Genomic DNA, 14,264 nt, shown 5'->3' on the forward strand with positions numbered 1-14,264 from the left:
TTCCTTGCTGCAATGAGAGAGCAGAAAATGAATGTTTCTTTTACATAAATATCGTATATTTTAGCAACAGAATGTAAGAAATTTGCCCAGAGTCTGGTTCTTGCTGTGAAAATATATTCTGTGCTAGTCCTGGAGGCTAAACTGAGCAGGAGTGATTTACAAAGCTTTATAAAAGTGGCACTCTGTTGCCAAGAGGGAACTGTCAGTGGAACAGGACTTCATGTGAACAGGTCATAGGGCTGCCCTTATGACAGTGGCTGTAGAATCAGGATGGGGACATCTTTGCCCCTTGGGTTGTACATCCTTGTGAAGATCACAAGATTTGACATGAAAATGTGGAGATGCAGTCCCTGCTGCTGATCTCATGTGCCTGCTGCCTGGGCACTTGGGCACACTGCACCAATTCTCCAAGGAATACAGGACAGGGAGCACTCAAAGGCAAAGTACCAGCTGCAGAAAACATGGTGGTGTGTGGAGTGTATGGTACTCCCTCTTTTTCACCATTCCTCTGAAATGTACTGCGCTTTAGGCAGAACACAAACAGAAATGATGATTTACTTATCTTCAGCTCTAGAGTATGCAGCATTATGGGCTGGTTGGGTTTGCTTCTTCAGTGGCTTTCCAGCTCTTGGAATAGTTCCCACATGACTGGCTGCCAGCCCACACTGCTCTCAGTGACCCCAGAGCACAGAGACACGTGCAAGAGGACTGTCCTACCCATGGGAAAGGGCTGCCAGGTGAATGGCTGGTGAAACCCTGCCATATAGCTGTGCATTTCCCACATCTACCCCCGAGCCTCACAAACTGGGAAATCCCACATTAAACATCCTTAATACAGAGCAGGGCTGGGGGCTGCTAAACAGAGTTTAAGGCAACCTGTGAGTCACAAAACAAGTGGCTGCATCCCTTTTCTGCTGGCATTGGTTGTACTTACCACTCAGTTATTTGGGCTGTGCTTTTGCCCAGGGACAGGTTCTGGCTTGTTCATTTCCAACATCAGAAATCAGTGCCCGTAAAAATATTGCTAGCAAGGAGCCAGTACAACACACACAGATCTTAATGTGAAAGAAGAAATATTATTAAAATATTTTGTTATTATTATAGGATCGGGATTATAGAGAAAAACTAACACTGTGACAACACCATCCCACAGTCACAGGTTTCAACAAAACTTACCCACAGAGCCAGCATGAATGAGGAAACTGCACAGACTCTCTAGGCTGTTCTTTGGGCAGTTTTAGCTACTACCTCACTTTGATAGGAGCAGGAGTTACAATTAGCTGTTGCTCTCAGATTAGCTGTTCTTCCAGGTTCTCTTACTCCACCAATCAAATTGCATGAAAAAAACAAATCAGCATTAATCTTACAGAGTATATACATATGAGAGCAGAGGAGAGAAAACAAACCTGGCATTTCAAGCACTGCACCACAAATCCCTTCACCCCCATCAATTCACCAGTCCAATCTCCAGGAGGAAAGCTAAAAGTGTTCATCTACCTGGGGCAGCATCTCAGGCTTGTGTGGTCAACCCCATACTGCTGCCTGTGAGAAGGAAAGTGTCCTCAGAGCCAGCACTGTCTGGCTGAGCACAGTCCTTACTTACCCTGTGCCCAAAAGGGAATTCCCTGCAGCATCAGCTGTTGGCAACCAGCATCATACTGGAAGGGAACTGGAGCCTCAGTGGAAAGGAGGCACTTTGGAGAATATTATTGAGCTATTTCTCCTCATCTACTACTTGATCCAAAAGCAAAACTTTGACTGGGAGTTAGAAGCACACTGGTCAAACTGTTCTTCCCCTTAGTGCAGCCAAGCAGGGTCGTGGGGAGCCTGTCCCACCAGCTGAAACCTCTATCCCAGCAGGGCTGTGCACACAGTGGGACTCACCACAGCAACCTGCCACTGCCCCTTTCCACAAAAGCACCACAGGCTTTCAGAGAAGCTCCATAATTCAGCTTTCACCAGTTCTATCCATGGGTCCACAGCTCCTCCTGAGCTAAGTACCTATTTGGGAGACTGGTGGGACAGTGGTAGGCAGAAGAAAGTTCTCCCAAACTATTAAAGATTAGTTTTGGTTTTTTCTCCTTTTACCTATCTCCTATTTTCTCTCCTCTTCTGGCTGCCACATACAGGTAGCAGATTTTTCAGACATAATGTTTTATTTGCTCTTCTAGCATACTAATGTATTCACATTTCCAGCCCATTTCACTGCTAACAAAATCTTATGTGGGCAGGAATAACTGTGTAATCAGAGAACAATACTTTTAAGAGTCAGGATGGGACAGTTTAAAACCATAGGAAATAAAACCATGACTCAATGCCTGAAAGCTATGGAATTGACAGAAAACACAGAATGCCATGTTCAATGTACTACCTTTTTCATGTGCAGACTTCTTACACCAGAAACTTTGCCTAAACATGGAGTTCTTGGGTGTCTATTTGAAACAAGAACAGAATACCAGGTAACCCAGGCAAGCAACTAAACTAACCCTGTCCCCCTAGCCATACAGGACATGTTTCAGCTCTATTTCCCATGCAGGGCTCTAAAACCAGTCCAATAATATTTTAATGGTCCTTTGTAATTTCCAACCACAAATGGCATCCCTATAGTGGAGAGGGAAGGTAGCAGAAAGCTAAAGCATAATCTACAGTTCTGTCTAAGGCCTGACACTGATTTGCACTCTGTTGTCAGCTTCACATTTCAGGAAAGCATTTTGATAAGTAACAAGTATATAATGGATAATGAAGTATTTTCTGCAAAACCTTAAAGCTTTCCTAGGCAATGTTATGAGCAAAGCACCCAGGTAGAAAGTTGGGTTCTGTGTCCTGGTTCATGGAACTGGGCCATTAGATACAAAATAGTGTAAAATTTACGGGGACTCTGAGATCTGACAACAGCGAGTTGTTTCAGCGCCTGCAGCCCCCTTGCTGGCTGTTCTTGTCTTTCAGCTGAGATTCTGAAGGCTTTAAGGTGGATGAATGTTGCCCTTCAGCAGCACTTGAAGGACTGACAATGTTTTCAAGAAACAAAAGCAAATGACACTACCCTGTGCCAGAGGGAAAAACAAGGTCAATCATGCTATGCAAATCAGCTCTCGGTTGGAGAGAAAAATCAAAACAGAGGAACCTGCTACCCTCATGGTACAGACTGAACATGAATAATCAAAACCTAATTCCTGCTTGATTTTATCACCAGGGAGGGTGAAAGAGGAAAATATATGGGTGCAAAAATGCTTAGATGAATACATCAGTGGCTTTAGAAACCTCTCAGTGCTTGAAAAAGAAAATTGTCGCTATAAAGCCCTGCATTTTCAAACTAACAGTGTATCACATGCAGAAGGCAGCTGAGGACCTCTGAGGAACTGGTGCCTAAACAGCTTTTTGCTGGCATGTATGTAAGAAGCATTCTGACACTGAATACTGCTTCTAACATTTTCTTGGGTTATTTCATTTCAGTTCTTGACAGAAACCCATACATGAAAGGAAATACTCCACTGCTGAAAATTCACCTGTAATATCTCACATCAGGGGAATAGTACTTATGTATTTCTACATTTTTAATTCGTTTACTTAAAGGTTTGGTTACAACTTACCAGTCCATCTGTCAAAACAAGATTCACTTTAACTACGAAGCAATACTTATTGCAGATCTTGCAGAAATCCACACCTCACACATGCAAAAATCCCACTTCAAGTCCCTTTGCCTAGGAGAATGACAAGAGCAGCAACAGGCACCACCCCAAGAAAAACTAAAACCTGAGATATCACCACGAGCAGCTCTAAATGGTTGCAGGGCAGAAGGAAAGCTATGCAGGCAGAAATGAAAATGTGAAATGCACTAGGATACAGAGGAGAACCACACAGCTTATTATAGAAATGCCAAATGCCTGAAAAACATTTCAAACCATAAGCAAATATTTACTCGAAGATTCTATTCAATGTCCTAATTAACTGAGTAAAAACAATATTATCTTCAGTGCTTATTGAAAGAATAGACACAACGCTCATTTTCAATTCAAATTTTACTCCCAATTGCACAAAGGTTGAAAAGATTTTTTCAAATTTTGAAAACCAGCATAATAATTTTGGTTTCATATATAAAACAGGGAAACCCAAAGAATACAGAGTTGTGTGACTGACAGGTTCCAACATTCAGCATTAAAGTTTTGCCCAACTTTATCTCATACATTGATTATTTTCTACATTATCTGCTTCTCAAATTATAACTCTGTACAATACCCACAGATATCAAAGGTTAAAATATTTTGAGAAAATACTATGTTATGGGAGGTTCCAATGCTAGTACAGATTACAGTACAAATTAATGACAAGTCAGAGCATTGCTAAGAGTTTATTCAGAAGCTTTTCCTTTCGGTTCTTATATCACAAAAGACATGTTTAATGTTTACAACAAGGATTAGAAATTGAGATGTTTTTATTTCTACTATTATAAAAGTAACATAGGAGACTGTTCTAAGCCATCTTCAAAATGCAGACCAATCTTTTTTTTTGTATATAAACTGTACACAAAAAACAAGGCACTATACATTTTTGGATAATAAAGTATAAAGGTTGATTCGCATAGTTTCTCAAGAAATCCATGCTATAAATACAAATGCTTTGTTCAGTTTAGCACCTGAAGCAGCACTGAGAACAATTCATTAACTATTGCAAAGAGAAACTTTTCAGAATGCTAAGAAGATACATATTGGTGGTATAGCTAATTCAGTACAAGCAACTGCCATCAGCTACTTTTCTGTAGTTTTGACATGGAAGTCTTGAAAGTGAATACATATTGCATTGTTAAATACTTGTTCTATGTGTTTATATAAATATAAATTCTTTGTAATCCACAAACTAACAAAATAACACTTTACAAAGAGAACTTCTTTAAAAACAAAAATGGCAAGTATTGGATATAGCCAAAGGACACCTGCAGCAGTAGCTCAAGAAACTACTGTTTAAGTGCATAGGAGAACGGAGCTTAAAAACATTATCTTTAAGAGTCAAAATTGAATTCCATTTTCAAAGAGTTCTCTTGGCCTTTTATTATAATATTACACACCTCCAGATAGGTAGTCACTAATAACTTCGGATTATTTTTATTTGTTCTGTAAATGTAGGGTACAATTCTTCTAAAGGACATAGAAAGTGAGAGTGGACATCCCTTTAGTGCTCACTTCCATAAACACAGCTTAGAAAAGTCCTTTTGCCTTCTTCAGGTTAACTTGCTTCCAAGATGGCAGTGCATTGTACTCCTCTCTTGTCATCTCTAATGCAACCTGCATTTAAAATGAAAGGATGTACTATTAGCAAAAACAACTGATGAGTAGCACAACCAGCAAATTACTCTCTTGCATGGTTAGGCATAGATGCACAGAGTAACAGTGCACCTATTCTCTCCTTACCTCAAAGTCCTCATCTGAAAGGTAAATTTCAAGCTTCAGTGGATCAACTCCCTCAGGCAGAGGCCTAGCTAAAAGATCTGCTAATGGATACACTGTTTTACACAGCTTGGCCAGCACATCCTCTACAAGTATTATCTGATTAGAAACCTCAGCGTCCTGAAAGGAGAAAACAGAGAACAGAATCACAATGCTGAAAGCATCAGCTGTGCCCATGGCCATGTGCAGATGGCATGGGATAACCTGCCCTGCCTGAGCACAAACCTGTATGTCCAGGTGTGCACAGAGGCCAACAGAGCTGCCCTACAACAATTTCACAGCTAAAACCAGGTCTGCACTTAGCAGAAGGACATCCTGTTCTCCCAGAATCTCAGTTTAAGGCTGAAATCTGTTTTTAGTCATGAAGCCAGCTTTTCTACTAAGGATGTCTGCAGAAGACTTACAAAACAGAAAATGTCATTTGTGTTGAGATGCCCTTTGACTGAAAGATTTAAAGCAGCCACATGTAATTTGGCTGTGACTCTGAATCCCAGATGAGGAAGTCAGTAACAAAGCCCTTGCAGACAGCTGATCCTTTGAAAGGTGCTTTGTTCCCCTGCACTTTGGATCTGGCGAACAGACCAGAACTGCACATTGCTGCATGACTGAAGCAGCTATTCTGTTAAGCTCAAACTCCAGCACATCTCTTTTTAAGAGATGATTCAGGTAACACTTTCCTTCTGTTTTTAACAAAAAAAGAATATGAGAAGTTACATGAAAAATCAAAAAGCAATGCCTCTGATATACACATTCCCAGTCAGAATTTAGCTATGGTGAACTGTGCTTTCTAAGTTTATCCTCTGGATCTTGGGGCTTGACAGCGGAAACAATCAGTGTAACTGACAACACAAGGCACAATTACTAGCAATAGGATACAGATTATGCAATGAAAAGATTTACCATTTCTGTGATCTCTGCGATGTCTTCCCTGTGCTCCCAACTTGGGAACATATTAGTGAATGTCAGAGGTTCTAGGCCAGCATGAATTAGATAGGATTTGGGGGGCTTCTTTACATTTTTTCCTAAAAACAGTCAAAATACAAAGAAAAGGAGGGAGAAATTACAAAAGGTACAGTATTTTGCAATCTCACGCACTATTTAAAGCTACCTCCTAAGGGTATTTAATTAATTAATTTATTTAATTAATTAATTTATTAAGGGTATTTAATTAATTTTCCTGAAAAGCTGAAATAGCTTAAGGCAGAAAGAATAAATTTTCCAGGATTTATTTTTAATTAATATGGGACCTTTTAACATGTTTTTCAGTATTTTTACTGTATCTGACTGCAAAGATTAAAACATATATGCTGAAAATCCCCAACAGCTACTTCAAACCCAAAGCCTTTCTTATCTTACAAAAGCAGACTTAGAATAGAGTAAGCAGAGTGTGATGGTCTGAAATTAGCCAGATTCAGGTAAATGAAACCTTCTGGTATGCTCAGCAGAAATGTCCTGCCAAGTTAAGCCTGGAGGCTTAGTGAGAATGTTTAAACTGTTAACTTGTGATTCTGAGGTGTAACACAACAAATAAAGCCTTTCCAGTGAGAGCAGAGTCAGTAGAGTATCTTGGCAACTTGGGAACAACACTGTTACTAAACAAATGGTTTGCTAAGAAAGAGTGGGGAATGTTCAATCTTCAAGTGAACTGATGTTTATTGATAACACTGAGGGAGCACCTTTCAGCTGAGGACAGAGGGCATGGACAGGTGTGACACACTCAGAGCAGGCACAGCAGTCTGTTACCTTTGCAGTACCGCAGCACCGTCTCCATGGCGCATTTCCTGTCCGTAGCCCACCTGATTCGAGCTGAGCCAGTGATTTTGTTCTCCACAGGCCACCAGCCTTGCCACAGGTACACTTCATGGTGATTGTCAACAAGGAAGAGGGCTACACAGTCAGAAAATAAAAAATCCATCATTAGCCACTTACTAGTTTTTGTAATCCCCTGAACAACCCCAGTCTTTTACGCTTGTCAGCATCTGTGGTGGTTTGACCAGGAAGAAGTGGGAATTCTGGGATGCTGTGGTCAAACCAATGGATGTTCTGAGTTTGATACTGGCACCTGGTGTAGCCAGTGGGGTTTGGATACACCTCCGAGAATACACAGGGGTTAAAAAGCAGAGCTCTGGCCCTGGAAGGTTCTCTTGGGACGTCGAGGAGAAGAGGTCAGATCTCCCTCCCCTGTCCAGCCGCTGCTGCTGGGTGGGGGAGGGGCAGCCATGTGGTAGGCCCGGGGCCTGGACAGAGATGGGGGTGAGAAGGCCCTCAAGGATGGAAGGGTGGAGGGGCAGCCCCAAGAGACATCGGGCAGACATTTCCCCCCCCAGGAGGGAGAGTCGGCGAGACGGAATGTGATAGCAGCCGGCCCAGGAGGAGAAAGGGGGGAGAAGGGTGCAGCCCGGCTGGCCGGAGCGGCAGCGTGTGTGGGAGTGCCGCAGCTCCGGGACAGACAGAGACTGAAAGTTTTAACCTCTTTCTTTCATGATTGGAGCCTTGCAAAAATGCTAATCCTCCTCGAAGCTGAATAAGAAGGGAGATAGGAGATGAGATGAGACAAGGACCTGGCCCGAAGAACGTGGAGATGATTGAATGGGGAGAGATGATTTGGAGTGGCCTTTTGGCTGGACTTTTCTTGTGGCCATGGACTCAGTTTGTTCCTGTGACACAGAGACTGCACTTGGGGGGAAGCAGTGGCTTAGAACCAGGAGGGTTCATCGTGAGGACCCCTCGGCCCCAGGGGGTTGGAAAAATATGGGGGGGACAGATGTCCCAAAGCAGAGACTGTGCCTTTTTGGAGTGAGACAAGGCATCCTTAAAAGACAACCCTAAAAGCAGCTCTGGTCCATGCACGGTGGTGAGAGCACTGGGCATGGAAGGAAGATGTCACAAGCAGCAAAAGGACTTTCCGGGCGGTGCCGGGTGACATTGGAAGCACAGAGGTTTCAGCGTGTTTCCAGGGGAAGCCTATGGAACAAGAAGGACTCCTCTCCTCTTCATGAACTGAAGTTTGAGTATACTAAAGTGTGGTGCCAGGCTGGGCAGTTGGTGATTTGGGAGAATGTATCGGATTGGGAAATTCAGGTAGTGGGGAGGAGGAAAGTGGTTTTTTTGTAAGGTTTTCAATTTTTTTTTCTTTTCCTTATAGTTCTTCCCTATTTTCCTGTAGTTTAGGTAATAAAGTGTTCTTTATGTTTAAGCTGGAGCCTGTTTTGCTTATTCCTGGTCACATCTCACAGCAGACACCAGGGTGAGGGCATTTTCATGGGGGCACTGGCTCTGTGCCAGGCTCAAACCATGACAGCATCACAACAGGATCACTTCACATCTTATCAATTTATTTGTTAATTATCCAGCTAAACTTCAACTGGACTTTGATTCTCTGATATAAACAACATATTTTTACAGCAAGCTTCTGGCATACATACATACACTTGATTATTTCTCAGCATCTTCATCATGGAAAAATTACTGTTACTGCTTAGTACTGTGTAAGCATCACATGCACACATTTTCCTGTGTTATGTCAGGTTAGAAGTGCTTACAATTACTGAGAAACTGCCTGATGCAGGATACAATCATCTGTTTTCTTGTTACTTAAGTATTTTAAAGCACATACCTGGCTGTGGGGCAGTGTAAAGATCCTCTTGCAAGAATGGCATGGAATTTATGACAGCAGGGTCTCTTGAAGGGTAAACGTACTCAGTGGCTGAGAATTCTCCTGATGAACTACTGAGGCTGAACAGGCGGGGCGTGAAATTAAACTTTCCAGGATCTTTAAAGAACAAAAATTAAGAAGAGTCACAACAAAAAATGTTAGACTTAATTGTAAAAGCTAACAATACACTTTAAAAATTACTGTTAATTTTCTGGGTTTTGAAAAATCAGGAAAGACAACCAGATGTCTTGAGGGACTAGCAACAGCTGTAAAAAGTTGAGCTGAGGGGCTGGCTGCCATCAGTCTGAATCTGATCCTGGTTAGTTACTATCAGCCATTTCATAACCCGCTGTTCTGCAGCTTAAGTGAAGCAAGCCCATCGCAGAGTTAGCTGACAAATTTTCCACTTGGCAAATCAATTCCCCTGCTACCTTTGTTGGCAGTTTCAAAGCAAAGGCTGGACAGGAATGTGAGGAGAACTGCCTCTTAAATTCCTTCAGAAGAGAAGCAAAATATATTTGTAACAGTATTAACTATTGCTCTGTGCTGCCTGAATACAGAGGGGCAGTGGAAGCAGGGGAGAACAAAATGAAACACTTGGTTTTTCCAGTACTTTCCTTCTAGAACGGTATTACTTAACTCAGTAAGATTTTTGGAAGCATTTCTCTACTCAACTACCAAAAAATTCTTCAGAAACTTTACATTAAATCTGACAAGACTGTAGACTAGTAGAGTAAAATGTGAGTGCCAAGTCCAGGAAGGCAGATCTACCTTGCAACATGCAGTCATAGGCCTTCCGATCTCTCCTCCCCAAGGCGTCCCAGAATCCCAAGGGCTCTGACCCTTCATCACATTCATGAATCGTCACCTTGCTGCTGCTGTGCAGCCCTGCCTCCAGTGGACACCTATAAAACACAAAGAGAGAGTGGACTCATGTTGCTCCTGCCCCTAACACACAAACCTGCTGGCCACTCGCATTAGTGGACTCCAAAAGTACCTTAAAGGCTTGTTGCACACTTCAGGCCAACACAAGCACTTTGAAAAATAATCCAAAAACAAGACAGGGAATTTCAACAGCTATTCTTGTAGCATTTGGATCCCATTCCCAGAGTGAAGGAGATGCTCACAGGAGTTCTCAGCAGGGATTGTCACTGCCTGCTTTTGTAACGGCTGCTGTCCTCCTTGCATGCTTTCCCAAGTTAATTTCCCCTTCCTTATGCACAAGGCTGGATTCTAATCCTCCTATTGAATGTGCTTTGATTTGCTATTCAGTTGTTTAGCATCTCATTCCAAATGGAAAATGACTTTGTTTTAACTGTAATTAGTACAGTAGTAAGAATGTAGGTGCCTGTAAGAGTGACGGGGGGTCAGTACGATCCCTGGAAGGGCTCAAGGCCAGGTTGCATGGGGCTTTGAGCAATCTGGTGTAGTGAAAGGTATCTCTGCCTGTGGTAGGGAGACTGGTCCCTTCCAACCATTCTATGAGTTTATTAATAAATGCATTTGACCTCCAGTCAAATGAAAGCAATTACAGGATATGAGTTTTCTCCACTCTACCAAACCAACCAACCTTCACTCCTCCTCCTGATGAAGCGTGCACATGCTTGCATTTGTACTTAGAGGATAGCTTTATTTATTTCAAATTTTCTTTGAGTAAGACTACTTCAAGTAAATTGGTAGTCTATATAATCATCTCCAAAATATAGATCAGACACTTACTGTTCTTTTATTTTATTGGCTGCTGTTCTTCCTACATCCTTGGTGTGAGCCTGTGCTTTGCAGCCATGCCACAGGTAGATGAGAGCTTTGTTGATATTGAGGACAATCATGGATGTCCTGGAACGCAGGCTGCTGCAGTGACATGCTACTTCAAGTAAGTTTCCTTCATTGGGAACTTCTCCTCGCACGCAATAAAGCCTCCAATCACCTGGAGCAGACAGGAACAGAGCAGCACTATTATAAAATCACATGGGACTGAAAATTAAAAACCTCTGCTCTGGAACAGTTGTTCTCATACTGGATGAATTTCACCTCCTGCATGCCTATGTTGTGACAGAATGAACTAGCTAAACACCAGGTTTAGCTAACATTACTTCAGAAACCCTGGGCAGAAGAGATGCCTTCTAAAACCTTGCTACAAGAGCACAAGTTCTGAGAGCTGAAGAGCTTAACAGAGCAGAAGAGTCAAGTTCTGCTGTTTCATATGGTGAAGAAGGGAAACAAACACAGAATTCCTCCTATTCAGCTCCCCTTTCCCTCTGCACCTTAGGAACATAAGTTCAAGTGAAAACTGGAGCATCTCCAAGCTACACTTCCATTGAAATTCTCCTATCTCAACTACTGCATTCAAGGAATATGTTACAAAAAGCAATGACTGGGTAATAAAAGCTTAGAGCTTTCTTTGGAGCAGAAGAACTGCTCATAAAAACACTCTTCTTCCCCAGACTGTGTAGAAAAGGACTTTAAAGCAAATGGGCACTTGGCTTAAGTAAAATCAAACTAAAAAAAATTATATGTGCATCAATACAATCAAGTCAGCATGCTCTAGGGTGACAAAATCCATTCTCTGCTCAAAGAAGAAAAAGGCTACCTTGAAACAAAGCATTGCAAAGCTGTCTCAAGAGTTTCATGGCATTCGCTTTTCTTTTCTACAGAGTAGGGTAGTTGAGGCTGAATACAAAGCTCTCTACAACAGCTAAAAAAGGATTTTGGGGCAGAAACTCTTAACTAACAATAATTTACTTTGTGCATTTTCTTCTTCCTCTTCCCTTCTTCCAGCATGCACAATCATCCCTCCTTGGAAACACTGCAAGAAGCACGGTGGTTCTTTCCCTTGAAGGACTTGTACCTGGAAATTGAATGCACCACTCTTCATTAAAAAAATAAAAGAAGTATACAGACTCAGGAAAACTGGTCTCTATGGATTATTAAAAATTATATAGTTATGGCCACCCACAAAGATGGCTTTCCTTCTACTTTACAACTGCTGACTATTGTTTAAATTACCATATATCAGCACGCAATGGGTTCCATATGTGGCCTGCATATTAAAAGAAACTCTAGCTGGAATCCAACAATTGAGTTTCAGAGGATAATGGAAGACCAAATGAACTTTAATTTAAATTGGTTTAAACTAACCTTTTTTGAATTTTATGAATATTTACAGAACCTGTCCACCTTGACCGATGTTCACTGAAACCATTATGGAGATAACATAGGAACTGAAGTAGGTTCAAAATTTGCTATAAAACTGGTTTCTATGATAACATGTATGTTATTTGTTCACTAAACATTGCATGAAGAGTATGAAAGGGATACAGCCAATTCCTAAATCAGCTATGTTGCAGAGACTCTCACACTCTTGATCAAGGGCTCTTATATTTCTCCTCTATGATCTCCTGTCTTGCTGGTCATTTCTATGCTGCTGTTAAAAAACTAATTAAAGCAGGACCAAGGCAAAGAAACTAACTTTAAACCATCCATCTTGTATGCTGGCAACAGTGAAGCCACAGGAAAGCCCAAGTCTGCCTAAAGACAAAGCAAATTAGCCTGTCCTCTCAGTTTCACCTTCATTTCCTAGAATCTCTGCAAACAATGCAATTAATATGTAATTACAGAGTAAGCAAATTCAGAATTTCCAATGTATTGTTTTTCCTTGGCCTGCAAAAAGTGCTTCTCCTTGGCACTAAGAAGAGAGTCCTGCTATCTGAACATGCACTTGAAAGGATGGCATGAATCTGTGCAACTGTGCTTCATCTATTCCTGCAGGGAAGGGAGAAAAGACCTTCTCCTTCAGCCTTTTTCAGAAAGATCCTTAGAAGCAGCATTTGGGAATGACAGTCCATAAAGGAGCTTATGTGTCTCTGGCAATTGGAATAATGTCAAAAGTAATTTTGAGGTCTGTATTTGTAATGGCAAGAACATGTTTACAGAGAGGGAGGAGGCAAAGAAGATAATTCCTGTTTACTGTTCATGGCTATCCAGACAGGCAGATCTTACCAGGTCTGCCATCTAGGAAGCTCACCTGTGCTCCTCTCTCTTCATCAAGTTCCACTGTCATGAGAGCTGATGTTCCTTTCTCACTCACTGTGGAGTGCCTTCCTTGCCAAAAGAAATACACACATTTCTCTTTTCCAACAGCCCGTACTTGTTGCTCTCCTTTTTGTCTGCTTCCAACTGTGAAACAGAGAGCACATGCTGAAGAAAATATTCTGGCTATAGGTTTAAACAGCACATGGTTTCATCTCATCTGCCAGCTCAGCACTATCCCATCCAGAACAGGAAAGAAAAAAATGTGCAATTGGAGGAACATTAAGTCTCCAAGCCAGAGTGTCCCCATGCAGAGCTGGCATTGTCTCCTCAGGTGGATGCAAGCCCACGGGCAGAGATGCCTGTCTTGGCTGGAGAAAGAGATGTAGAAAGACCTGTTACTATCTGGAGAAAAATAACTGACAGCATTTGAGCCAATTTGCATGTGAAATGGCCTGTCCAGTAATGTTAGCAGAAGAGTGCATTATGGCTGATTTTCCACATTACACACTGTTCTTTGGCAGCAGGAGAGGAGCTGCTTTTTTTTTTTTCTCCTTTAGAGTCGGCATTTACTTGTTACGATAAGCAAATAATGTTTACAGCAAGTGAAATTCACAACACAACCACTTACAGAATATTGCAGTCTTTATAGTGAATAGAGAATAAACAGTTAGAATGAAATCAAAGATTTAAAAAAACCCAAGAGTTTTAAAACAGATTTGAAACAAAAACGTTAAAACATCTGCCTTGATTCCAGCAGTGCTGAGCAGCATCCAAGTGAAACACTTAGGAGAAAGCATCCTGTTTTTTTCAAGTTGAGAATACTCAAAACACAACTTACTTTAAAATTTATGGGTTTCATTCTTATCTGTACATTCAGCCCATAAAAGTACTGCCTCCTACATAAAAATTTATTCTGTTTTGGAGTGATGGAATATGTTTTCATCCATTTGGATTAGAAGTCTGTTTACAGTTCAGTACTAGTGTTACCCACTTCTCCCAAGACTTACAAGCTTTCGTATTTTTCTTGGATTTGCCAGTATCTGATCTCAATGATCCTGACTAAGACCTACCTACATTTTTTTGGCTAAAAGCCTGAAGCTGTATAACTGTTATGTGCTTTCAACTGACTTTAATAA

General features: G+C 41.5%; 1 protein-coding gene across 4 annotated transcripts in view; it reads right to left on the reverse strand.

Annotated features, from left to right (window-relative positions):
- Window positions 1-4,028: 4,028 nt before the first annotated feature.
- The window catches only part of SVIL (supervillin), a 135,321-nt gene continuing 125,085 nt past the window's right edge, over window positions 4,029-14,264 (reverse strand). For all 4 annotated transcript variants that reach the window (XM_064704025.1, XM_064704024.1, XM_064704023.1 and 1 more), the window contains 9 exons: window positions 13,121-13,272; window positions 11,839-11,944; window positions 10,816-11,023; window positions 9,868-10,001; window positions 9,058-9,213; window positions 7,185-7,328; window positions 6,342-6,463; window positions 5,406-5,561; window positions 4,029-5,279 (listed from right to left, as the gene is read on the reverse strand). In XM_064704025.1, the coding sequence (XP_064560095.1) occupies window positions 5,193-5,279; window positions 5,406-5,561; window positions 6,342-6,463; window positions 7,185-7,328; window positions 9,058-9,213; window positions 9,868-10,001; window positions 10,816-11,023; window positions 11,839-11,944; window positions 13,121-13,272 (1,265 nt within the window). In that variant the 3' untranslated portion in view covers window positions 4,029-5,192. The remainder of the gene's footprint in view (window positions 5,280-5,405; window positions 5,562-6,341; window positions 6,464-7,184; window positions 7,329-9,057; window positions 9,214-9,867; window positions 10,002-10,815; window positions 11,024-11,838; window positions 11,945-13,120; window positions 13,273-14,264) is intronic.

Source organism: Zonotrichia leucophrys, chromosome 2, assembly GCF_028769735.1.
Source record: "Zonotrichia leucophrys gambelii isolate GWCS_2022_RI chromosome 2, RI_Zleu_2.0, whole genome shotgun sequence".
Taxonomy (NCBI): Eukaryota; Metazoa; Chordata; class Aves; order Passeriformes; family Passerellidae; genus Zonotrichia; species Zonotrichia leucophrys.